General features: G+C 48.7%; 1 protein-coding gene across 2 annotated transcripts in view; it reads left to right on the top strand.

The window, feature by feature from the left end:
* Positions 1-15,077: 15,077 nt before the first annotated feature.
* VAPB (VAMP associated protein B and C) overlaps positions 15,078-23,814 on the top strand; it is a 52,681-nt gene continuing 43,944 nt past the window's right edge. Inside the window, exon 1 of one of the 2 annotated variants that reach the window (XM_027046733.2) lies at positions 15,078-15,308. In XM_027046733.2, coding sequence (XP_026902534.1) covers positions 15,251-15,308 — 58 coding nt within the window. In that variant the 5' untranslated portion in view covers positions 15,078-15,250. Of the gene's footprint in view, positions 15,309-20,255; positions 20,278-23,814 lie in introns of those variants that run through there. The other variant, XM_053199780.1, reaches the window with a different exon arrangement.

Here is a 23,814-nt window from a genome sequence, read left to right as displayed (position 1 = left end):
AAAAGTTACAAAGAGAACTACCCTGTGATCCAGTAATCGCACTCCTGGGTATTTACCCAAAAAATAACAAAAGCACTAATTCAAAGGGATACATGCCCCCTCCCTGTGTTTATTGCAGCATTAGTGGCAATAGCCAAATTATGGAAACAGCCCAAGTATCTTTCGACTGATGAAGGGATAAAGAAGATGTGGTGTATATATACAAGGGAACATTACTCAGCCATCAAAAAGAATGAAATCTTGCCATTTGCAACCACATGGATGGAGCTGGAGAATGTTATTCCAAGCAAAATGCCGGTCAGAGAAAGACAAATATATGATTTCCCTCACATGGAATTTAAGAAACAAATGAACACAGGGGAAAACCGACAAACCAAGAAACAGACCTTTTTTAAAAAAGTTTATTTGTTTGTGTGTGTATTTATTTATTTATTTATTTATTTATTTATTTATTTTTTTATTTTTTTATTTTAGGGCAAGCACGAGCAGGGGAGAGGGGTGGAGGGAGAGAGAAACAGAATCTCAAGCAGGGTCCACGCTTAGCATGGAACCCAATACAGGGCTTGATCCCACGATCCTGGGATCATGACCTGAGCCAAAACCAAAAGACAGAGGCTCCTGGGTGGCTCAGTCAGTTGAGCATCCGACTTCCGCTCGGGTCATGATCTCACCGTTCATGGGTTCGAGCCCCGCGTCGGGCTCGGAGCTGACAGCTCGGAGCCTGGACCCTGCTTCGGATTCTGTGTCTGCCTCTCTCTCTGTCCTTCCCCCATTCGTACTGTCTCTGTCTCTCAAAAAAAATGAATAAATGTTAAAAAAAAAAAAAAAAAGAATCCCATGTGGGGAAAGCTGTATATATAGAAAAAACAAACAAACAAAAAAACAAGAGTCAGATGCTCAACCTAAGGAGCCACCCAGGTCCCCCAACAGACTCTTAACTAGCTGATGGTCAACAGAGGGGAGTTGGGCGGGGAGATGGGGGAAATAGGTGATGGGGGCGGGGAATACACTTATCACAATGAGCACAGGGTGATATATGGAACTCTGAATCGCTATATTGTACACCTGAAACTATCATTACACTGCGTGTTAACTAACTGGAATGTAAATAAGAACTTAAAAACTAAACTTAAAAAACAAACCACACCCCTCCCCTTCAAAGTGGTCAGTGAAAAGCTTAGCGCCACATCTGCTAGTATGTAGAACTTTACACGCTTTGTGATATTTGATGTAAATCTTTTCAAGCTGCCCTAAATCCTCTTGGAGGGGATATAAATAAATATATGTTAAGAAGAAGAATATTAATCTATAGCCTGTCAAAATAGTACTGTTGGGAAACCAGTCTCATGTATGGATGCCAAGAAAAAGAGAATGACTCTATGCCAAAAAGGAAGAAACAAATTAGCACCCACCCGAAACAAACAGGGATGTTTTAAACGCATACACTAAACAAATTAGCTTTATTTTTCCACAAGCTATTGGCTGCTTGCCTTAGAGCGTATAAGAAACAAATCACGGACCTGGGTTTCCAAGCAACCTTAATGTTTATTGCAGACTTTTTTTTTTCCATTAAAAGTTAAGAACTAGATTGCCATTACGATGGTAAATTATAAAATAAAATGCAAAGCCTTTTAAAATTTCCGGTTGTATGGCTTATAATAATATTAGCCAAAAACATGATTTTTCTACTAAAAATGTCAGCGTTGGTTGGGAAGTCAAGAATCTCCACTCTCTCGAATTTACCCCTCGGGAGAATCAAAGGATCACTTCTATACCCTTTCCAAGGGACCACTGCTGGAGTTTATAAGAGAGAGGAAAGGAGGGGCGCCAGGGTGGCTCATTCAGTTGAGCGTCTGACTCTTGGTTTCGGCTCAGGTTGTGATTTCATGGTTCGCGGGGCAGAGTCCCGCATCAGGCTCTTCACGACAGCACGGAGCCCGCTTGGGATTCTCTCTCTCTTTCCTCTCCCTCCCTCTCTCTCTGCCTCTTACCCCACCCCCAGTGCATGCTCTCTCTCTTTCAAAATAAATAAATATTTTTTTTTAAAGAGAGGAGAGGAGGGGCGCCTGGGTGGCTCGGTCGGTTAAGCGTCCGACTTCGGCTCAGGTCGTGATCTCACGGTCCGTGAGTTCGAGCCCCGCGTCAGGCTCTGTGCTGACACCTCAGAGCCTGGAGCCTGTTTCAGATTCTGTGTCTCCCTCTCTCTCTGCCCCTCCCCTGTTCATGCTCTGTCTCTCTCTGTCTCAAAAATAAATAACCCTAACCCTAACCCTAACCTTGTCAGAATGAATCAGTTCGTTAATTATGATTTTTAACCCGACCTCTGGTCACTTGCATTTTTTACCTTCAGCACCACCTTTCAGCATCTTCCAGGAAACAATGTAAGAATGCGGAGATCACCTTTTTAAGGTTGATACAACCACAGCTCTTGCTGTTAAAGCGGCGGGAAGAAGGAAGGAGGACCAGAATCCTCTCCATTAATGCTCGGCCTAGAGTGTTACCTCCAGGCCTCTGCTAAAAGAAAAGAGACGGAAAACATAATGAGAAAGCTATGAAGTCTCCATTCCATTCGAGACCATTTTAAGAAGGAAATTGCAGGGTCGTGAATGGAAAGCAGAGGTAACGCGCAATCTTAGGGCACAGAAGCCGGGCCCGTGGTACACTGTCATCGATGTTCAAATTTCAATCCGCTGCCCCAGCAGTGGGGTGAAGTCATGTCTTCTTTGCATATAAAGGAGAACACATCATAGTTTTGGGTTTTTTAATTAAAAAAACTAATAAAGAAAGTGAGCCGATACTACGGCAATGACACGGGGGTTCTGTATCAACAGGTGATCTGTAGTCTGGCTCAGTCAGTCACTCCCGTCTGGGCCTCCAGATCATGAACTATCCCACCAAGAACGTTTTGCTTGAATTTATTCTTCTATTTCCTATCTCCAGTGTGATAGCTTCATGTTAAAGAAGTAGGATCCCTGTGGGTTTTCTCACCCTGTTCTTAAATTACTTCTCTCAAAACAAATCTTCTGAATGTAATAAGAGATGGGAACATGGGTGGCCAAGAGGCAGTTTTTATAAACGGCCCGTCAACAACCTTGTGGGTGCTGAAGTTTCAAAGCCTCTTATAGTCCGTATATGGAGATGATTATTGAGTATATCCAATTACCCCCTGGCCCTCCCTCCCCCACCCCTCCCTAGATACACAGCCCCCTTGACCAGAAGAAGAATCTCACCAAGCTGGAAAGGCCCTTTGGCATGAGCTAGTTTAAAATGATGTGCAGGTTTAAGTGATCCGGAAATCTTGAAGAGAACATTTCAAGAAGGAGAATAAAATCGCGTTTACTTGGGAAATCGCCTCTGAGATGAATGGCCCGAGGCTCCTGTTTCAAAGAGGGCTCCAAGGCCAGCAGGAAGACGCTTTTTTTGCTGACTCAGTCACTGTGCTGAGACTTTGGCTGCTTCCTCTGTGAGTCCGAGTGTGATTTTATTTGCAAAATGATAATGATGCAACTTTATGGGGTGACTGAATAGCTAATGATGGCAAGCAGTCAAGCGATGTAAATCAATAGTATTAATCGCACCAATAATAAACCTATAAATTCCACTACCAGCCCTGGCCTCCAACTGTCTGTTACAAAACCACAACGCATTTAGTGCCTGCTTGCTTGTTGTTTTTTTGTTTTGTTTTTGGGTTTTTTTCACCATGAATCCATCAGGGACTTCTTTATTGTTTCTATAATACAGCCTAAGGAAAAAAAAAAAAAATTGCCTTGACTTTTCATAATGCTGTGATTTAAAGAAATACACACGCCCACACATACCCACGAGTACACACACAAACACGAAATGGAGAAAATACAAATGATTTAAATTGCAAAGTAAAGTGAGCAAAAAACAAAAGATTGCTTAGAGCTCCAGCTGCGTGAGAACAACACAGCTCGAAGAAGCTCGGAGGAAGCCCAGGCAGCAGAGAGAAGGTGGAGAGGGACAAGTGCAGCTGAAGGGACAAGCATCTGTAAGCAGTGCCTTGGCAACGACAAGGGACGCTTGTCACCCCCTCCCCTCCCAGATGCCAGCTTTCAGAGGCTGGCACATCACCATTTATTATTCAAATCGTCGAACGTTAAAACTCAGGCCACTAGAAGCCCGCACGTCTCAGCGCAGAAGAATAAATAAATGAAAAATCAGGACAGGGTTTTATGACTCCTGTCGCACCCCGTGTGTTATCACGGCACAAACACATGAGGACCCCAGGAGGCCATTTATCTGCTGAGCGTGTTCTTTTGTGATGGGGGGACATAACGGAAGGTCTCTACCACGCGGCCCCTTTTGTAATTGCTCAAGTTAGGAAGTGTTTACTTTTGTTTAGTAACATTTATCTAGGGGGCAGCTGGGTGGCCCAGTCAGTTAAGCGTGCAGCTTCGGCTCGGGTCACGATCTCACGGTCCGTGAGTTCGAGCCCCGCGTCGGGCTCTGTGCTGACAGCTCGGAGCCCGGAGCCCGCTTCGGATTCTGTGTCTCCCTCTCTCTCTGCCTGTCCCCCGCTCACGCTCTGTGTCTCTCGAAAATAAATAAACATTTAAAAAATTAACGTTTATTTAAAGACCGCGGGAGAGGGGATATCTTCACAGAGTTACAAATTGGTGACAACGCACCAGTTCTGTCTTTGTTCTTGTCTTTAGGTCACCTTCACCCCCAACGTGGTGCTCAAACCCACAGCCCTGAGAGCAAGAGTCCAAGAGTGGCTGGCTGCACCCACTGAGCCAGCCGGGGACCGAAGAACGAGTTGTTAATGCCTTGTTTCCTGGATGGGGGGGGCGGGGGGGGGGGAGTTGTCCTACGTGCTGAGCTCATTTCCTCACAAAGTATCCAAAGCCCTGTAAACCTTCCCCGAGATTCCAATAATCCCCAGGAGCATGACAGCTCCCCCGTCCACCAGCCTCCCAGATGTCACGCCCGAGGCCTGGGGGACTCTTTGAAATGCACCCCGATGATAATAGCCAATACTTCATCCGGGCTTTTGCCCCCATTCCGGCCACGCGGCACTGAGAACCTCTCTTGCGCTCGTTCACTGAACCGTCCCCAGATCTAGGAGGCGGGAACCGTCACCCTGCACCTTCCGCACGGGACACAGGCGCGGCCCGGACCCCTGCACCAGGCCCACCGCCCCCGGGGACCTTGACTGTGGGTCAAGGCAAAACCAAGACCGCCCCGTAATCATTCCGGGCCAGACGAAAGCAAGATCAAAACCCCCGAACTGGCCAGACACCCCCGCTCCTGGCTAATCTGAGCAATGATCATCGTGGCTATGGCTTTGCCGGTTGGCTGTAGGCTCTAGTCCGCCATTCCTATGTACCCACCCGGCCATAGACCTACCCCTTGGAGCACCCAACCCAGGGCCAAACCCCACTTCCTTTAACCCCTCCCCCCCCAAGCTGCTGGGACTGGGTGGGCACCAGGCTGCAGGGCTCTCGCACCCACGAGGGGATGGGAGATGCTGGGGCTTCAGCAACATCCGATTGGATTCGATTCGGATTCCGGGGGATGCTTCCATTGCTTGACACACAGGGGTCCCCTGGTTTTGTGTGTCCTCCGGATAGAAACGCAAAGTCGGAAGGGTCACCGGGGAATCTGTAGTCCCAAGCATCCCTGGGAATGGAGCCCTTTCTCTCTCCCCCTTCCCCCCCCCCCCCGTTCCCCCCTCCATTCTCCTCCCTCTCGCTCTATCCCTCACTCCTTCCCACTCTCTTTCCTTCTCCTTCTCTCTCTCCCTTTCTCTCCACCCCTCTTCCTCCTGACCTCAGCCCCCAGCGCTCCCACCCCGTCACCTGCTGGGGTCAAGGCAGGCCGGGCCACCTTCCTTCCCCTGTGACACTGCCAGCCAGGTTGCCCCACAGGTTCTGTTCCCCGAGGGCCATGGGGGCGGTCGCTGGGTCAGCAGGACAGTGGATGTGGGTAACGATATCCGTCTATACCTAGACCTACAGATTTTTTTTTTACATGCTATTGTCATTTATTCGGGGTGGCCGGGGAGAGGCAGACAGAGATCAGGGGGAGGAGTGTAACACTCCCAGCCCCCAGTCACTCTCCGGAGGGGCCACTGGAAACGGTCTTGCTTTGCTTTGACTCCTGGCTGGAGAGAGCAGGTGGGGTCCCCAGCACTCAACCAATGCGCCCCTCCAAGGATGAAGGCCACACAGCGGGCGATCACTAGGGCTTAGGGAAAAAGAGGTATGCAAATTGTACGGACACACACACACACACACGGATGCGTTTCCTATTCCCTCAACCCCTAACACGCTGGGAATAATCTGTGGGGACCCTGCAAAGTCTCCCCACAATAAGACCATGCTCGCTCCCTGCCTCATCAAACATTTATCATGTAGCTCTTTGCCTCACGCTGCCTTGGGGGAACAATGAGGTAAATATACCTTCCTTACCCCTGAGGAGCAAGGAATCTAATTATCTTCTAGAGATCCTTTGGGGATCTGCTTAATAAATCAATACAAATGATTTGTAATTAGAATATCAATTATTTGTATGCAAATGTGGCCTTCTGGGTGCTCGGGGACAAGTCCTAAGGATTGAAAAGACTCTCCCCCCAACTCCCCCCTCCCCAAATTCTTAATTACATTATTTCGTTCATTCATCAAACATTTATTGAGCACCTTTTACGTGCCAGGCACAGAGATGGGGACCAAGAATCCGTCCCTGGTGGGGGATTCGTTCACAGTCAGGAACCAAGAACCAAGGGAGTCGTGGGCGTTGGGAGTGCTGCCCTCTGGGGGTGAGAACGGTAAAAGCAACGGCCTCCCCCTGCGCCCCAAACCTCCCAGCGTCCACCTTGTTCACGGAGACCCTCAACCGAGCGGGCAGCTGCTCCCGAGCTCTCCCGCCAGAGGCTGGAGGGGCCCCCGGTTTGGGCAAGGGTTAGGCCACGTGACTGCACCCCGTTTGCAGACCCGTGGGTGTGGCTCTGACTCTGGGACCTCCCCAGCCCCCACCCAGGCCGCAGTGTGCGTGGGTTTCAACGCATCCTGTGCACAAGCTGGTCCTGAACCATCAATGCCTGGTGATCCCGGCTCGTCATTCGTTCATTCCATCCTTCCTTTCTTCACTGGTTCCTCAGTTGATCGCTGGGCTTCCCGCCTCCGCCAAGGGTTGGGGGGTAGGGCGTCAAATCGGGGATGGGGCCCTGACCGAGCTGGCTTCCCAGTGGGAGACAGACAATGGAAGAGCTGGGAAGGGAGAGAGAGCAGACTCAGGGAAGCTTCCCAGAACGGCATTCTACCACCGGCCATTTGAGAAACCAGTACAGCTCACACCCACGCACAGTCGCCTTTTCACACTCCATCCCCGTGCCCTGCTGTGTGTTTTCTCTGGAGGACTCCCTTCCCGTGGTTCGTTTTCACTTGCGTGCATGTGTCTCCTGTGCCCTCACCATCTGAAAACAGGCTCCACACGTCCCCGGCACCTGGCAAGATGCCCAACACGCGGCAGGTATTCAAGAAGCTGTGTAATGACGGTGACGGTGCAGAGACAGCCTCGGGAAGGCCAGTGCAGGCGAGGACAGCAAGTGCAAAGGGCCTGTGGCAGGGCCAGTGGAACTCCTGGGCTTGACCCCGCTCCCGCACCAGGGCCCCTGGTTCTGACGAGTGTGCCCCTCGCTCGCCCCTGTGGTCTCCTTCATCTAAGTCTTCCCCTCCATCTCCAGCTTCTCTCTCCTCCTGGGTAAGTTGCTAAACCTCCGTGCCTTGGTGTCCTCACCTGTAAACCAGAGAAGATAATGTTTCGACTTCATTGTTGTGAGAATGTGTGAGGCACAGGAAGCTCTTGGCACAGTTTCCTGCTCGGGGCACTTGGTCAAGAGCAGCTGTCCTTTTTTTTTTTTTTTCCTATCAGTCCATCCTCCAGTTGGACGTCTGTGAAAAACAGGCTTGCTGAACACAATGTGGGAACTTTGGGCGCGGGGGAAGGACACCAGTGGAAACACCGGTGACATCCAAAAATAGTCTGGAGTTTAGTTAATAATAATGGTCCAATATTGCTACCATGAACAGTAAAAACGATGTGAAAATGATAACGCTGGGGGAGGCCTGGGTGGCTCAGTCAGTTACGCGTCCGACTCTCCATCTCGGCTCAGGTCATGATCTCACGGTTCGTGAGTGTGAGCCTCCTGTCGGGCCTTGCGTGGACAGTGTAGAGCCTGCCTGGGATTCTCTGTCTCCCTCTCTCTCTGCCCCTCTCCCTCCCACATATGTGTACTCTCTCCCTCTCCCTCTCTCAAAATAAATAAACTTTAAAAAATAAAATTACTGCACAAAAAACTTTATTTAAAAACATTTTTTAAAAACAAAAAAATACAAACTCAACAAACAAAATAAAAAAGACACGAGGAATTAAAAATTTTTTTAACGTTTATTCATTTTTTTGATAGAGCGTGAGTGGGGGAGGGGCAGAGAGAGAGGGAGACACAGAATCCGAAGCAGGCTCCAGGCTCTGAACTGTCAGCACAGGGCCCGATGCGGGGCTCGAACCCACAGACCGTGAGATCATGACCCGAGCTGACGTCGGTCGCTTAACCAGTCGACTGAGCCACCCAAGTGCCCCGGACACAAGGAATTTTTAAACAACAATACAATAAAAAAAATAACAGGTCATGTTACTTCTCTGTACAAGAACATTGGGATGGGTGAGGGTTTCCGAAGGATAAAACCTATCGATAAAACCAAGGATAAGGCTCTGAAGCATAACAGAAGATCTTGTCGCCACTGGCCCTTGTTGGCCATACTCCTTAAGCTTTGGTCTCATCTGTAAAGTGGGATAAATGACCCCCCTCGCCCACCTGGTGTCCTCTCAGAGGCCCCCCAGTGCTGGCCAGTCCACACCCCCTCCTCAGAAGTCCCCTCCCACCTGCACGAAGCCCCTCTTCCTGGGGTCTAATGACTGTGTCTCTCCAGGTACCCTAGGCAGGGAGTTCAAGATCAAAGCCTGCCACACTCCCTGTCTGGTGAGAGCCTACTTCCTGGCTCACGGCCCAACATTTCTCCTGCCCTCTGGGGCTTCTTCTAGAAAGACACTAATCCTGGGGTGCCTGGGTGGCTCAGTTGGTTGAGTATCCCACTCTTGGTTTCGGCTCAGGTCGTGACCTCACGGTTTCATGGGTTCAAGCCCCCCCCATCGGGCTCTGTGCTGATAGTGTGGAGCCTGCTTGGGATTCTCTCTCTGTCTCTCTGTCTCTCTCTCTGCCTCTCCCCTGCTCATGCTGTCTCTGTCTCCCTCAAAATAAAATAATACACTTAAAAAAAAATTTAGAAGGACGCCAATCCTATTGACCAGGGCTTCACCCTCACGACTTCAGCTCCTCCCACCGGCCCCACCCCCTAACACCATCACCTGGGGGATTAGGTTTCAAGTTATGAACTGGGGGTACAGATGTTCAGTCTGTATAGCATTTATCCTGCTTGACATCACACGGTTTTCTGAATTTGCTGTTTGGTATCTTTCATCTGATTCTAGAAAATTCTCAGACATTAGAAATTCATTCCGTTGTTTTTTTTTTTTAATTTTTTTTTAACGTTTATTCATTATTGAAAGATAGAGACAGAGCATGAGCAGGGGAGGGGCAGAGAGAGAGGGAGACACCGAATCCGAAGCAGGCTCCAGGCTCCGAGCTGTCAGCACAGAGCCCCACGCGGGGCTCGAACTCACGGACCGCGAGATCATGACCTGCGCCGAAGTCGGACGCCCAACCGACTGAGCCCCCCAGGTGCCCCCATTCCGTTGTTGTAAGAGACACGTAACATAGAATTTACCAGCTTGGCCTTTTTAGGTGTGCCGTTCGGGGATATGGAATACGTTCACATTGTGGTGAGGCCACACCACCATCCATCTCCAGAATTCTTCCTCCTGTGAATCTGGAACTGCACGCCCAGTAAACCATGACTCCCCATAACAACTCCTAGTAACCACGGCTCTACTGTCCGTCTTTGTGGTTCGGACCACTCCAGAAACCTCCTCTAAGTGGAATCACACAGTGTTTGTCCCCTTGTGCCTGGCATATGTCACCTGGCGTAATGTCCTCCAGGTCCATCCGTATTGGAGCAGGTGCGAAAACATCGCCTTCAAATATTGCCTCGGCCCAAGTCTCTCACTGTTCTCTTCTGGATGTCGGGCTAGTAGTTTATTCAACCAGTGTTGTTCAAACTGTAGGTTGTTTCCCAAGAGTGACTTATAAAATCAATTTAGTAGGTTGTTACCAGCGCTGAGAAAGAAAATAAATAGCAAATATAAGAGTGTATTGTATTATTTCATGGAGCTTCTGTTTCGGTTGTATTGATTAACATACTTATACATATATCTATGTAGTGAGTCACAAATAAAATGCATTTATTACTGTGGGCTGTGCTAAAGAGAGAGACCGAGAAAGAGAGGTCTGTAAAACATATCATTCTCCATATCTCTTTACTTATCATAGCTTATCATAGCTTCATCTCTCATTTTTACGTCCCACATCATGGATATTTCTTCAGACCTCCCTTGCAGTCACTAATTTTCCCTTAGGCTGCTGATAAACCTGTTTCAGGAGTTTTTAAAAATTTTTTAAACGTTTATTTATTTTTGAGAGAGAGAGAGAGAGCATGAACAGGGGAGGGGCAGAGAGAGAGAGAGAGAGAGAGAGAGAGAGAGAGAGAGAGAGAGAGACGGAGACACAGAATAGGAAGCAGGCTGCAGGCTCGGAGCTGTCAGCACAGATCCCGACACGGGCCTCGAACTCACACACTGTGAGATCATGACCTGAGCTGAAGTCTGACGCTCAAGCGACTGAACCACCCAGGCGTCCCTGTTTCAGGAGTTTTTCATTTCAGGGTTTATTTACTTATTTACTTTTTGAGTCTGTAAGTCCTGCTTTGTTTTTTTACATATCTAAGTGGTCACTTGGCAGGTTTCTAACGTCGGGTTTAGCCTGCACCCCTACTCAGGGAAGGGTGCCATATTGGTTTTAGGGTTAGTCTTCACGGTGGTCACTGCAGGCACTCAGCGGTGGCGGTGGCCAGGTCAGCTTGATGAGGGACGTTCATGTTCTTGGGTCCACACACAGCTCCCTCATCTGCGCCATGACCACTTTGTAAATAAACCCAATGGCACAGCTGGGAAAAGAGACTGTCATCCGCAAAATGTGTCACCTTGTCCACTTGATGATTGGAGAGTCACCGCTTTGGCGGATGCCCTCGGGTGGGCACTCACACGGGACGCCAGTATCTTCTCACTGTTCCCATCCCGAGAACCGTCCACATCCCTGCTTTCCACACCTGCTTCTCATCGTATCCAGCTCCGCCGTGCGTGTCCCCGGCCCCGGTTGCCGCTCAGTGTACATTTGCACTCTCTGGTCATTTCTCAGCCAAAGTAGACATCCAAAGGTACTGCTTGAGATTTTGGCAAATCTGTGAATTTCATTTCGGTTGTAATTCTGCAACCTGCCTAATTAACTTTTGGGTATGATTTTCAACAAGGTAAAACACCTGTTGCTACTAGAAATAGGGGTGCCTGGGTGGCTCAGTCGGTTAAGCGTCCGACTTCAGCTCAGGTCACGATCTCACGGTCCAGGAGTTCGAGCCCCGCGTCAGGCTCTGGGCTGATGGCTCAGAGCCTGGAGCCTGCTTCCGATTCTGTGTCTCCCTCTCTCTCTGCCCCTCCCCCGTTCATGCTCTGTCTCTCTCTGTCTCAAAAATAAGTAAATGTTAAAAAAAAATTAAAAAAAAAATAGAAATAGATGATTATTGTAGGGCTCCGCAGAATCTCCCCGGTTTTCTGACTGTGACTGAAGCTAAGAGTTGAAAGAGCTTATCACTTCCTTTCTGGAATAGCTCCAGCGAACCTGGGTGCAGCTGGCCCCACCCCGCAGTCCAGCCACTGAGCTCTCCAAGGCCCTTCTTTGGGCGCCCTGTCGCAATCAAATGCAGCTGATAACGTAATTAGCAAGGATATCAGCAAGGATGCCACCATGTATGTTACTTGTGGATTCCTTGTAACACACGCTGCATGCTAACCTAGCTCTCTGGAGAAACAACAACAACAACAACTCTGATGTGTAGTTCTTCTGGATTTCTGCGGTGCAAACACTTCCACCATGACTGATTGTAAGCAATTTATGGGATGTCACTGAACGGAGTTGAGAAGTGACGTGCACCATTGGCTCTTACAAGCTGATATGAGCTCACTCCAGCCGGGCCCTGCTTGTCTCCCACATCCCACTGGCCCCGCCGTCTGGCAGGATGACGTGACCACATCAGACCCAGAATACCTTCTTTGAGGCTCCGTGTCCTGGGGACCACTCTTGGTAGCACGTAGTGTCAATGAAGGTCCAGCCAGGAAAGCAGAAATTCCAACGGTTATCTTGACAAAGGTAATTTAGTGTCAGAGAATGGTTAATCAGGTAACGGAAAATGTAAAAGCCAGGAGACACTGAGGATCACGAGGCTAGGAAAGTGAGTGTGTGTGTGGGGGGGTACTGTTTAGTGGGTGTGCAATTCCAGTTTTGCAAGAGGAAGAATTCTGGAGATGGATGGTGGTGTGGCCTCACAACAATGTGAACGTATTCCATATCACCGAACGGCACGCTTAAAACAGTTAAGCTACTAAATTCTATGTTATGTGTATCTTACAACAATGAAATGAATTTCTAATGTCTGAGAATTTTCTAGAATCAGATGAAAGATACCAAACAGCAAATTCAGAAAACCCTGCGAATTCAAGCAGGATAGATGCTATACGGACTGAACATCCGTATCCTCCCCCGGTTCATAAGTTGAAACCTAATCCCCCAGGTGATGGTGTTAGGGGGTGGGGCCTGTGGGAGGAGCTGAAGTCGTGAGGGTGCAGCCCTGGTCAATAGGATTAGCATTTTTTCTAGAAGGAGCCCCAGAGAGCAGGAGAAATGTTGGGCTGTGAACCAGGAAGTGGGCTCTCACCAGACAGGGAGTGGCTGCGCTTTGATCTTGGACTTCCCAGTCTCCAGAACTGTGAGAAGTCAATGTTATTTAAGGCATCCAGTCCATGCCATTTTGTTAGAGCAGTCTGAATGGGCTAAGACAAGAAATAAAAAGCTATATCATGGTAAAACTGCAGAACCCCAGAATAGGTGGAAAAACAGATCACCTTTGAGGGGATGATGGGGTTGTCATCGGGGATCTCAACAGTAACAGTGGTAGCCAGAAACCCGTGAATGATACCTTCCGGGGTGTTGAGAGAGACCTGTCGCTCATAAGCCTGCCAAAGTATGTTTCAAGAACAAGGGCAAAGTAAAGTCATTTTCAGATTAACAGAAACGGAGAGAGTTTGCCTCAACAAACTCTTGGTGAAACAGAATTTAAAGAATGTACTTCAGTCACAAGGAAGTGAAAGTGATCCTAGTTAAGTTCCGAGATGCAAGAAGAAAAGATGAGATTATTTTGAAAGAGAGAGAGAGAGAATACAAGCAGGGGAGGGCCAGAGAGAGAGAGGGGGAGAGAGAGAATCCCATGCGGGCTCTGTGCTGAGACCATGGAGCCTGATGCAAGGCTCGAACTCAGGAAGTGTGAGATCATGACCTGAGCTGAAACCAATTGTTGGGTACTTAACCGATGGAGCCACCCAGACGCCCCTAAAACAATTTAGTAATGACTCATGGCATGAAAAGGAAAAAGTAAACCTGAAATACACCGTAATGAAGGCGTATAATTTGGGGGATGGGTGGTTAGAGTTAATGTGTCCCAAAGTCCTCAGATTTCAAGGGAGCATGGTAAAGGCATTTTAAAAATTGGACTTTCATAAATACCCATGTCACAATTTCTAGGGTAATCAAGAAAACATCAGAAATAGTGTGTAAGAGGAAGAAAAAGAGAAAGAGGAAAAAAAAAAAAACAGCCCTAAAGAAGAAGGGAGAGGAAAAAGAAAAAAACAGGCATGTTTTTAGAAAGACATTTTAGAAATAGAAAGCACAAAATAAGACAGTAGAAATGAATCCCGATATATATTAGTAAATATAATAAGTGTAAATGGACCAAATGCTCTAGTTAAAAGACAAAGATTATCTTTTTAAAAACTTTTTTTTACAAAAAATTTCAAGTGCATAGAAAAATGGAAGGAATACTACAAAGAATACCACAGTAAAGCCAACTTTAACTATTTGCTGTTTGTTTCCTCTACATGTGTGTATATATAGAGGAGACTAGTAAGAACACATATTTTATGTAGTGAACATTACATAAGGACATAATATTTAAATGGGCATAATGTAGTGTCTACTTTGGAGGCTGAGCAGATCTGGGTTCCCAGCAATCTTTAATAGCATAGTTTATTTGCGTGGTTATCTTTCCAAAGGCTGTCCTTCCAACAGACTCTAGTTGGAGGGTAGGGACCAGGTCAATTTCTCCGATCATTGTATTTGTAAATATTGGTTGCGTCTATTAAGAAAGGATGCAGCACAGTGCTTGTAACATGGTAAACATTTAATGGAGAGTAGTTTTCATCACATTCGATGCTGCTGTTATTGAAGGCGCTCAGCAGAGTGGCACAAAAGAAGCAAGCAATGGTGGTAGCTCACTGTATATTTATTGCCTGCCATATGTCACAGCGCCTAGAACACACCATTCACTTATAAACATGTTTATAATAAGAATAAATAGTACTTTCGTTATTATTCAAAGTCTCTACCAGTGCCTGGCACTACATAAGCAAGGGAAAAGTGGAAGTTTCTTCTTATGGACTAAAGCACTTCACACAATGGCTGGCTCCCACGGGTCCCGAATAAACAACCTCCGGGATGACTGTTCTCAGGGCTGAGTGTCCCGGCTCGGCCCCGCCTCCAGACCTGCACGAGGCCCCGCCCCCTGCCTCCCGGTGGCCCCGCCCCGCGGCCAACGCCGCGCCTGCGCACAACCCCGGGAGGGGCTCCGCGCGCGCAGCTTCCCGCCGCCCGAGCGCGCGCAGGGCCGAACCGGCCAGCCCGCTGCGTGCCTGCGTGCGTGCGTCGCTGCGTGCGTGCGTGCGTGCCGTGCGCTCGCCGGGCACCGCGGCCTCGCCCTCGCCCTCCGCCCCTGCGCCTGCACCGCGTAGGCCGCCCCCCCCCCCGCGCGCACCCCGTAGACGACCCCCGCCCGCATCCCGGCCGGCCCCCCCTTTCCAAATTTAAAGGGGGCGCAGCATTAACGCCTCCCGCCTCAGGTGACCTCTTAGGGGTCTCCCCTCCAGAGGTGCCCCGCCGCTGAGGAACATGGCGAAGGTGGAGCAGGTCCTGAGCCTCGAGCCGCAGCACGAGCTCAAATTCCGAGGTAAGCCGGAGGCCCGCCATGTTCGGCCGCGGGCCCGGCCCCGCCGCCCCGCGCCCCCGCCCGCAGGCCCCGGCGGCGCGGCGGTGACGTGGGTCCCCGCGCGGCCCGCGGTCCCCGCCCCGCCCGACGGCGCGTCCGCCCCGCGCACCGAGCCCGTCGGGCAGCCGGGGCCTCCCCGTGCACGCCGTCCGGTCAGGGGCTCTTCCGGCCGACGGTCAGCTGTTTTCCCCCCCCCCACACCCCTCCCGCGGGGCCGACCTGTCCGGGGTTCGCCCACCTGTCGCCGCCCCCGAGAGGCCCCGCGCCGACGCCCCCCTTCCCCCGCCCCGACGCCCCCCTTCCCCCGCCCCGCGGCGCACACCTGCAGCCGTTCCCCGTCACACCCCTGCTCCGCGTCTGCACGGCGCTCACACCATCTCCAAGGGCAGTTTTACGCACTTGTGTGCTGCGCTCCCACGCTAGAAGGGAAACTCCATGAGGACAGGACTTGGCCGTTTCTCTGCTGCGCGCCCGGCGCTTGTCGGGAGCCCGGGGGATGTCTGCTGCGCCAATGAATGAAAAGGCCCTCGGCGGTTCTGATGGGACGTGGCCCAACTTGCCTGCCTCTGCCTTCCTCGTGCCCGTGCCCGGGGCTCACGTCCGTGCAGCGGGGGGCGGGGGTGGGGTGGGGGGGGCAGGGGCGAGCCGGAGGAAGCCTAGTGCGCCACGTGTGCCTGTGGCCAACCAGGGCCCTTTGGATCGCCAGGCTTCACGCCGCCCGTGTGTTTTCTCCACTGAAGTGTAAGCGTCGTGGGGCAGAGGGGGCCGCGTCAGGCTTGCCCGTTCCTACTTTTCAGATGTGTTGAGTAAACCCTGTGCTCGCTCCGTGCTGAGCCCTGGAGAGACCAGGAATGGACCGCAGACAGGTCCCCAGCTGTCATAGTGCTTACCTTCTCGTGAGGGGAGACGAAGCCGCAAGCAAAAACTCTTTTCAGGTAGTGCTGAGGTCTGGGAAGGAGATCCAGCGGGTGATACGGTGAGAGGACACCTTGTGCGGGGTGGCGAAGGCGCGGCTGGAGCGCCAGCACTCGGCCCGCGGTCGGAGCTCAGGCGGTGTTCGTGGAGCGAATGCTGACCAGAGGCACCCTGCTTCCTGTGTGTTGGCAGGAGGTGGTTTAGGGTCACTCTGACTTACCCAGAGTTACCCTGTTGGCATGTGACACATGTGAACTCAGACTTCAGAGCTTAGACTCCTTTCTTGATTGATTGATTGATTGATTGATTTAGAGGGAGAGCACGCAGGGGAGGGGCAAAAGAGAGAGAGAGAGAGCATTCCAAGCAGGCTTCGCACTGCCAGCGCAGAGCCCGACGTGGGGCTCGAACCCACAAACCATGAGATGACCTGAGTGGAAATCAAGAGTTGGACCCTTACCCAGCTGAGCCACCCCGGTGCCCCCCAGAGCTCACAGTCCTTCACGATTATGCTGTCTGACCCCTGGGAGATACTCCAGAACTGTGGCTGTCACTTTGCCTCCCAAAATAACAATCGGAAAAGATTCTAAATATGTAAAGAACCAAAGAGTTTCCGGTTGAAATGAACATCAAACAAAAACAAAAAAGCCCCCCGAACCTAACGTGGATTGTCATTCGGTGACAGTGCTTCGGCTTGCGTGATGTTCTCACGGCCTCATTCTAGAGCAGCCAGGCTGGGAAGGGAACCCGAGTAGCTACAGTGAATGTGGAGGGCGATGGTTTCCACTTGAATTGTCTGAGGTTCTGCACCCCAGAAGCAGGGCCTGGCTACTCCTGAGTATTGGCACTTTCGTTCATTTTGTTCACACACGTTTACTGAGTGCCTGTTCCACGTGTCAGAAACCAGGGGAGATGAGTCGCCTTCTCCCTCAACCCCTCACTCCAGGACTTAAGGGAAGGGGGCAGATGACAGAATCAACCAGGACAGTGCCACGATCTAAGGTGATCGTAGAGCTCCGAGAGCACCAGGGAGGTCCGCTCCTGAAAAAGATGTCATTTGAGCTGAGTTTAAAGGTCAGCTGGAAGCAAACTAGAAGAAGAAGTGGGTGGGGAGTACGTCAGGCAGAGGGAATGCCATGTCTGGAGGCAGGAAGGCTGAGTGAGCCCCTTTGGGGTGCCACTGGTAGTTCTGAGTGACAGCAGCAAGCAGCGTTCGCTGGGGTTGCAAGGCAAGGTAGGGCGTGAGGCTAGCTAGGAGACAGGAGTAAGGCTCGAGGCCTGTGCGCAGACTCAGCCAGTATCCAAATTCAAATTGTGTTGCTTCTCCTTAGGTAGTCCCTTGATTGATTCCCACCCCCCGAACCTGCCCCCAGTACATAACACTCCTCCAATGTTGTGTTATGCAAAGAGGCACTGATTTGAGAAAATTGAAGTTTTTGTTCTGGTTCTTTCAGTTAGAGATGTTTGATATTGGGCTGGCAACTTCACTGCACGAAGTCTGGGGTGAACTCAGTCCATGGGATGGAACTCACATCTACCTAGCCTCCCGTAGAAAGTTGTGTTGTTGCTTTGGAGTGATGTCATGGCTGTTCAGCAGCTTTGTAAATGCACAGTATTTTACAGAGCTTGGTGGTTGTATTTAGACAACTGGTTGTATTTAGACAACTGGTTTCCTCATTTCAACTTCTTTACCTGCGAGGTGTAGCTAGAGAAACAATGACCCTTCTGGCCCTAGGTTGGCCAAAGTCATGATGGCCAGAGTCACTGGATATTTGTGCTAGGAGAGTGGTCCAAGAAAAGTCAGGGTGTCAGATTGTTGAAAAAGCTGTTGGCTCATGACTTCAGAAAAGGCATCTGCAGTCATATGTAGATACCGCTTTATGAGATTGGTTTATTTGCTTTAAGCTGAGGGCTAAGACAATTTAGAATAGAGACTCTGTCCTCTGGCTTGCTGTATACAGTTCATTCATTTCAGGATGAGAATTGCCACTTTTGTCTTCCAAGTTACTTAGGGTGATGACTCTGACTTCAGGTGGTTTACTTCGAAGAATCAAACCTGCAAGCTCACTTAATAAGGCATTAATTAAAATGCCTAAAATAACACAAATTATCATCCAAAGGAAAACAGTTAATTATCTTTTATTTATTTTTATTTTTTTAAAGTTTATTTTGAGAGCGGCAAGGAGAGAGACCAGGCATAGGAGAGCAGGGGAGGGACAGAGAGAGAGAGGGAGAGAGAGAATCCCAGGCTGTCAGCACAGAGCCCAATGTGGGGTTCACGCCCATGAACTGTGAGATCATGACCTAGGCGGAAACCAAGAGTTGGACGCTTAACTGACTGAGCCATCCAGGTGCCCTAAAAGTTAATTATCTTTTAAAGGAATAAAAGAATCATCTTTTATTTATTTTTTTAAAAATATCTATTTACTTAATTATGTTTGAGAGAGAGAGGGAGAACATGTGCACACATGTGCACAAGTGGGGAGGAGCAGAGAGAGGGAGAGAGAATCCCAAGCAGGCTCCGTACTGTCAGCATAGAGCCCAGTGTGGGGCTCGAACCCACAAACCATGAGATCATGACCTGAGCCGAAATTGGGAGTCTGACATCTAACCAACTGAGCCACCCAGGTGCCCCAAGAGTCATCTTTTTTTTTCTTTTTCAAAATTTTTCATGTTTAGTTTTGAGAGAGAGAGTGCGCAAGCGGAGGAGGGGCAGAGAGAGAGAGGGAGACACAGAATCCAAAGCAGGATCCTGGCTCTGAGCTGTCAACATAGAGTCTGATGGGGGGCTGGAACTCATGAACTGTGAGATTATGACCTGAGCCAAAGTTGGAGGCTTTAAGCGACTGAGCCCCCCCAGGAACCATCTTTCAGATTCAGCCTTAGATGATATGGGATTATATATGTTTGAATCTTTTTCATTTTGGACATTTTTTTCTTTGTTTCTTTTCTTTTCTTTTCTTTTCTTTTCTTTTCTTTTCTTTTCTTTTCTTTTCTTTTTCTTGAGTTTATTTTGAGAGAGTGAGAGAGAGAGTGGGTGTGTGTGTGTGTGTGTGTGTGTGTAGGGGAGGGGCAGAGAGGGAGAATCCCAAGCAGGCTCCGTGTGTGTGTGTGTGTGTGTGTGTGTGTGTGTATGTGTAGGGGAGGGGCAGAGAGGGAGAATCCCAAGCAGGCTCCAAGTTGCCAGTGCAGAGCCTGATGTGGGGCTTGAACTCAAGAACTGTGAGATGATGACCTGAGCTAAAACCAAGAGTTGGACGCTTAACCGACTGAGCCATCCAGGAGCCCCACATCTCGGACATCTGTGTGATTATGTTGAAGTTAAGGATGTTACGGAGGAAAAGAACATAGACTTATGTGACTTGTTGTTCAGACTTCCAGAAAGTGCCGGGCTGCCGGTGTTAAGTATTAGAAGGAGAAGGACTGCAGGCTTCCTGGAAGAAGCATGGCACCGTGACATCTGCCGTGTTGAAATAGTAGAGGCTCATTTGGACGGGAGGACCTTTCTGAAAGAGTTAAGGGTCTTTGGAAACCTGTGAAGTGTGTGCTTTGCCTTGTGGCTCTTTCTGTTGATCTCATTTCTTTCAAGGCCTAACTACTTTCCTTTGCAGCTCCCAACTCTGAGGTCCCACTTGTTGCCCAGCTCAGAGGCAGCTTTCTGAACAAGTCACTTTCAGGGCGTTTTGGTCTCTTATTTTCTTTCTGTTCTCTATCCCCTTCTATCAGATTCCGTCTGCGGTAAATAGTATGTCTTGTGTTTTTTTGGTCATTGTCCAGGACTCTTAATCCTTCTTCACATCCTAGCCCATGACACAGGCACATGAGAGTGGACTGTTAACCGTCCTCATGGGTGATTAGTTAAGGTTTAAACCCGCTGTGGATCTTTGCTTTAGTCTGAGACTAAACCACTGGCCTTCAAGAAGTCTCGCTGTTGGTCAGTAGGGTTGGCGCCGGTAGATTGGTGTGGTTAATTACCACCTTGGGGAGAAAATAGGAACCTGGGCACTGTGGATGGAAGGTCGGTGCCCGACCCCGTCTTGTGTGTGAAGAAAGCATGCTTGGAATCACTAGTCCATCCCCTTAAGTTAATGTGTCATTTAATATTGTTTAGGAAGCCAAAAAATATAAAACCTTGTAGATATAGTCAGTTCAATGCAGTAACTATCTTTCAGATGCTAAGTACAACGTGAGTTCTCTTGCTTTAGTATAGCACTGATTTCCTTAACGTTTCTTGATCACGTAGAACAGGCTGTGTTTTACAGCACAACAAAATGTCAGCAGTGTGCTTAAGATTCTTTATGGTCGTGGTTTCAATCCATCCTGAATAGATTATCTTCATTTATTTAATTATTAACCAGCTTGCTCATCAAAAGCAAGTGGCATTAAACTTACTAAGCTTTAATCAAACTTCAGTCTTCTTAGATTGTACTGTTTACTTCTGACTTTATGTTCCTGGGGAAGAATGTGAACCAGAAGTTAACTTTCTTTTATTCGCTTACTTACCATCTTCGTGGTTAACTCCTTAAGTGGAAAAAATGGGTAGACTTGGCCATGTCCTCGTATCTGGAAAATGGTGATAGTTCCTAGATGTGTGTGGTTGTAACTTGCATCATAGTTCTCTTCATAATTACCTGGTAGCTTTGCATCTGTGTGTGGATTTATTAAGATAATTAGTCTGAGCTGATGCTTATTAAAGACATGAACTCTTAAACATTATTGTCACTGTCTGTTATTTATTACAGTGGGATAGCATCTTTTTTTCTAATGCTGAGGACAAAATACTGAGAACTTTGACCCTGCGATATGACCACTGCATAGTTGAAAATTAGGGGAAGAGTCAAGGGAGTAAACTATGTTGGTTACTCCTGGTAACTCCACGCAAACCATAATAAACTGCATATAACGCCTTGGATACTCCGTGTAACTCCATGTAAACTATGTTGGTACTCCCCTGAGGCTCGATTTTTAAAATCTGAAACTTGAGTTTTTACATAAGGAATCATCTCCAAAGATCGCCTCATCCACTCCCCATCTGTATTTGAAAAATTTGCCATCTGAAGGCTGACCATGATTTGGAACAAATGAGCGCAGCTTTCAGCAAGGTGACAAGAAAGAGTGCTGAGTTCCATTAGTCAAGACAAGGTTGCCATAGAGTGTCTTTAATAAAATAAAATAAAAGCCTTCCGCGCAGTAATTTTGCAGCAGGGATTGTGTTAAAAACAAAGTTACATTATGCTTTCTAGGCTCGCTTCCTCGTTTTCTATCCTTTTAGGCCCCTTTCAGGCTGTCATCAGCATAGCGTATCTGCGCTTGCTTTGGCCCTTGCTCAGTGGCTGTGTGCCTTCTTTGAAGTTTCTACCTGACAGACCTGGGCTGCTGGCTTTACAAAAACAAGAGTCGTTTAAGGAAGCTTTGTTTATGGAAACAAAGTTACCGGACTTGACAGACATTTTAAGATTTTTTTTTTTTTAAATCAGCGGGGCAGAAAAGTATCTCTAGAATATCTATTTTTCAAAATGTTAAATGTGTTAACAGAAGCTGTTGATGTTTAGATACAACTTAAAGTGCTTTAGCCTTTCTTGCCTCGCATGGGAAAAAAAATCACTGAGAAAATGGCATGGTTCCATGGGAAGCACTCCTGAAGTGCTTTCTTTTAATAACGTTTTAGACAGAACTGTAAAGCTGTAGCAACACCACCTTAGAGTTTTCCTTTATCTTTCCAGAGGGTTATCATCAGTCTTTGACTAGTAGGTTAGTTTTTCTTTTCATCAGTGTCAGATAATGTCTTCAGTCAGACTTTGTGGTTTATGGGTGTGTGTCCACGTCCGCGTGGGCAGCCAGTGTTGCTAGTGGGTCCACATTGTTACAGATAACCTGTGATAATGTTTGAGTGTGTATACAGTTGGCAGTTCAGTAGGCTCCTGCAGCGTCAGCCTATCTGGGAAGGGTGGTTAGGGAAATACGTATTTGGGGGAGAGAGAGAGACTGTTGTTTGTGTGTTTTGGATTGTTCTCTAAGGCAATGGGATGGACCCCGGGACCATTTACCTACATGTCAATTGCTCGTGATGCGGCTTGGAACCTTTACAACTCTGAGTTGCTTGGACTGACTGTCTAAGGCTTGGAGAGCGCCAGAGAAGGGCGGAACGGAAAGCTGAACCTAGCGAGCTAGGAGCAGAGGGCATATTTACTTGTAAGGGGCTGAGTGGGCGACTCCCCCTGCTTCCCCTCTGGGCTGGGCGTGGAGTTAAAAGCAGTGGCTGTATGCGGATGTTCATTTGGAAGAGCAAAGGTAGGGGAAGGACGAACATTTCTGGAAGATGGATGTTTAATTTCCAGGAAATAGTGCACAGAGTGTAAGGACTGTCCATAGATGCTTTCTGTTTTCTATCTCGTTTACCCCGCGCCACAGTCCTGTGAGGTCAGTTACTCGGGGGTTAGACAGCGGGCCCCTGAAGGAGGCTGCGGTGGTAAATGGTGGTGCAGGGATTTCACCCTGGTGTGCCTGGCGCTAAAGCCCATTTCTTTTCGGTACGTCCCCGTCAGCTCTTCAGAACGAACTCATAAAGGGATTCATTCCTGGGGGAGGAATGCAGAGGATTCATAACCGTTAAGGAAGTGTTAGTAGCTGTCAGGATAATTTCTTAAGAATGTTAATTAATTAAAAATTATTCTTCGTGGAGTTTTTTATGAAGGATTCTGGACCGTACTTTTTATTTAAAAAGTTCATGTCGATGACTGTGTAGCATTCTTTGGTTTACCTTGTGAATATTCACTTTTTATATCAGATCTTGATGGTACTTAATGATTCTGTGTGTGTAGAAAACGTTAGCTTTCGAGTAATTTGCAGCTGTGTTATTGAGTCTTTGGACGGTAGTGTGAAGTGTGTGCGTGATAGGGAAGTCACAGGTTTGCAGTTTTGCGAAGTGGGTATCGTAGATAGGAATATCTAACATAAATGACCTTTCAGGTGCCACCTTCGGCTCTGCTGGTGGGGCTATAAACCCGTTAGTCCCGATGCTCCTGCTAGGCCCCTGCCTTCAGCCGGAAGCGAAAAGGGTAAGTTAGTAGATAACCAGAGGTTTCTCGACTGCCGAAAGAGACTACTTCACGGGGTATAGTAACAGAAAGTGTCGTTTTATTCTGTACGAGCTGTGCTTTGGGAAGCCTCGCTCCCCCGCGTGATGACCTACACGCATACACGTCCAGCTGGAGAGGGTTTGGAGACCTGCACGGATATGATGATTGTGTGCGTAACAGACGGTCGTCCAGTTGTGAACACTTTGGGTGTCTTCCTTTTCCACAGCTCATCCTTTGAGGTTTTCTTCATGGACAGACCGCGCCTTCTTGTCTGGTGGAAGGAACAGAACATGTGGCTGATGGAGGGTGGGTTCCACCACCACATAGCGAAAGCTTCTGTGGACCAGGCATTGGGTCGGGGACTGAGGAGTCCTGGCTCGCAAGGTTCCCAGCCTGTAGGTGGTAGAGGGCAGGGCAGACCCTGGAGACAGCGCACTTACGGGCCGTCTCCACCTGGGAGCTTAGACGAAGCTGTG

Source organism: Acinonyx jubatus, chromosome A3 (assembly GCF_027475565.1).
Source record: "Acinonyx jubatus isolate Ajub_Pintada_27869175 chromosome A3, VMU_Ajub_asm_v1.0, whole genome shotgun sequence".
Taxonomy (NCBI): Eukaryota; Metazoa; Chordata; class Mammalia; order Carnivora; family Felidae; genus Acinonyx; species Acinonyx jubatus.
The sequence above is the reverse complement of the archived record's forward strand: the minus strand, read 5'-3'. Positions and strand labels throughout refer to the sequence as shown.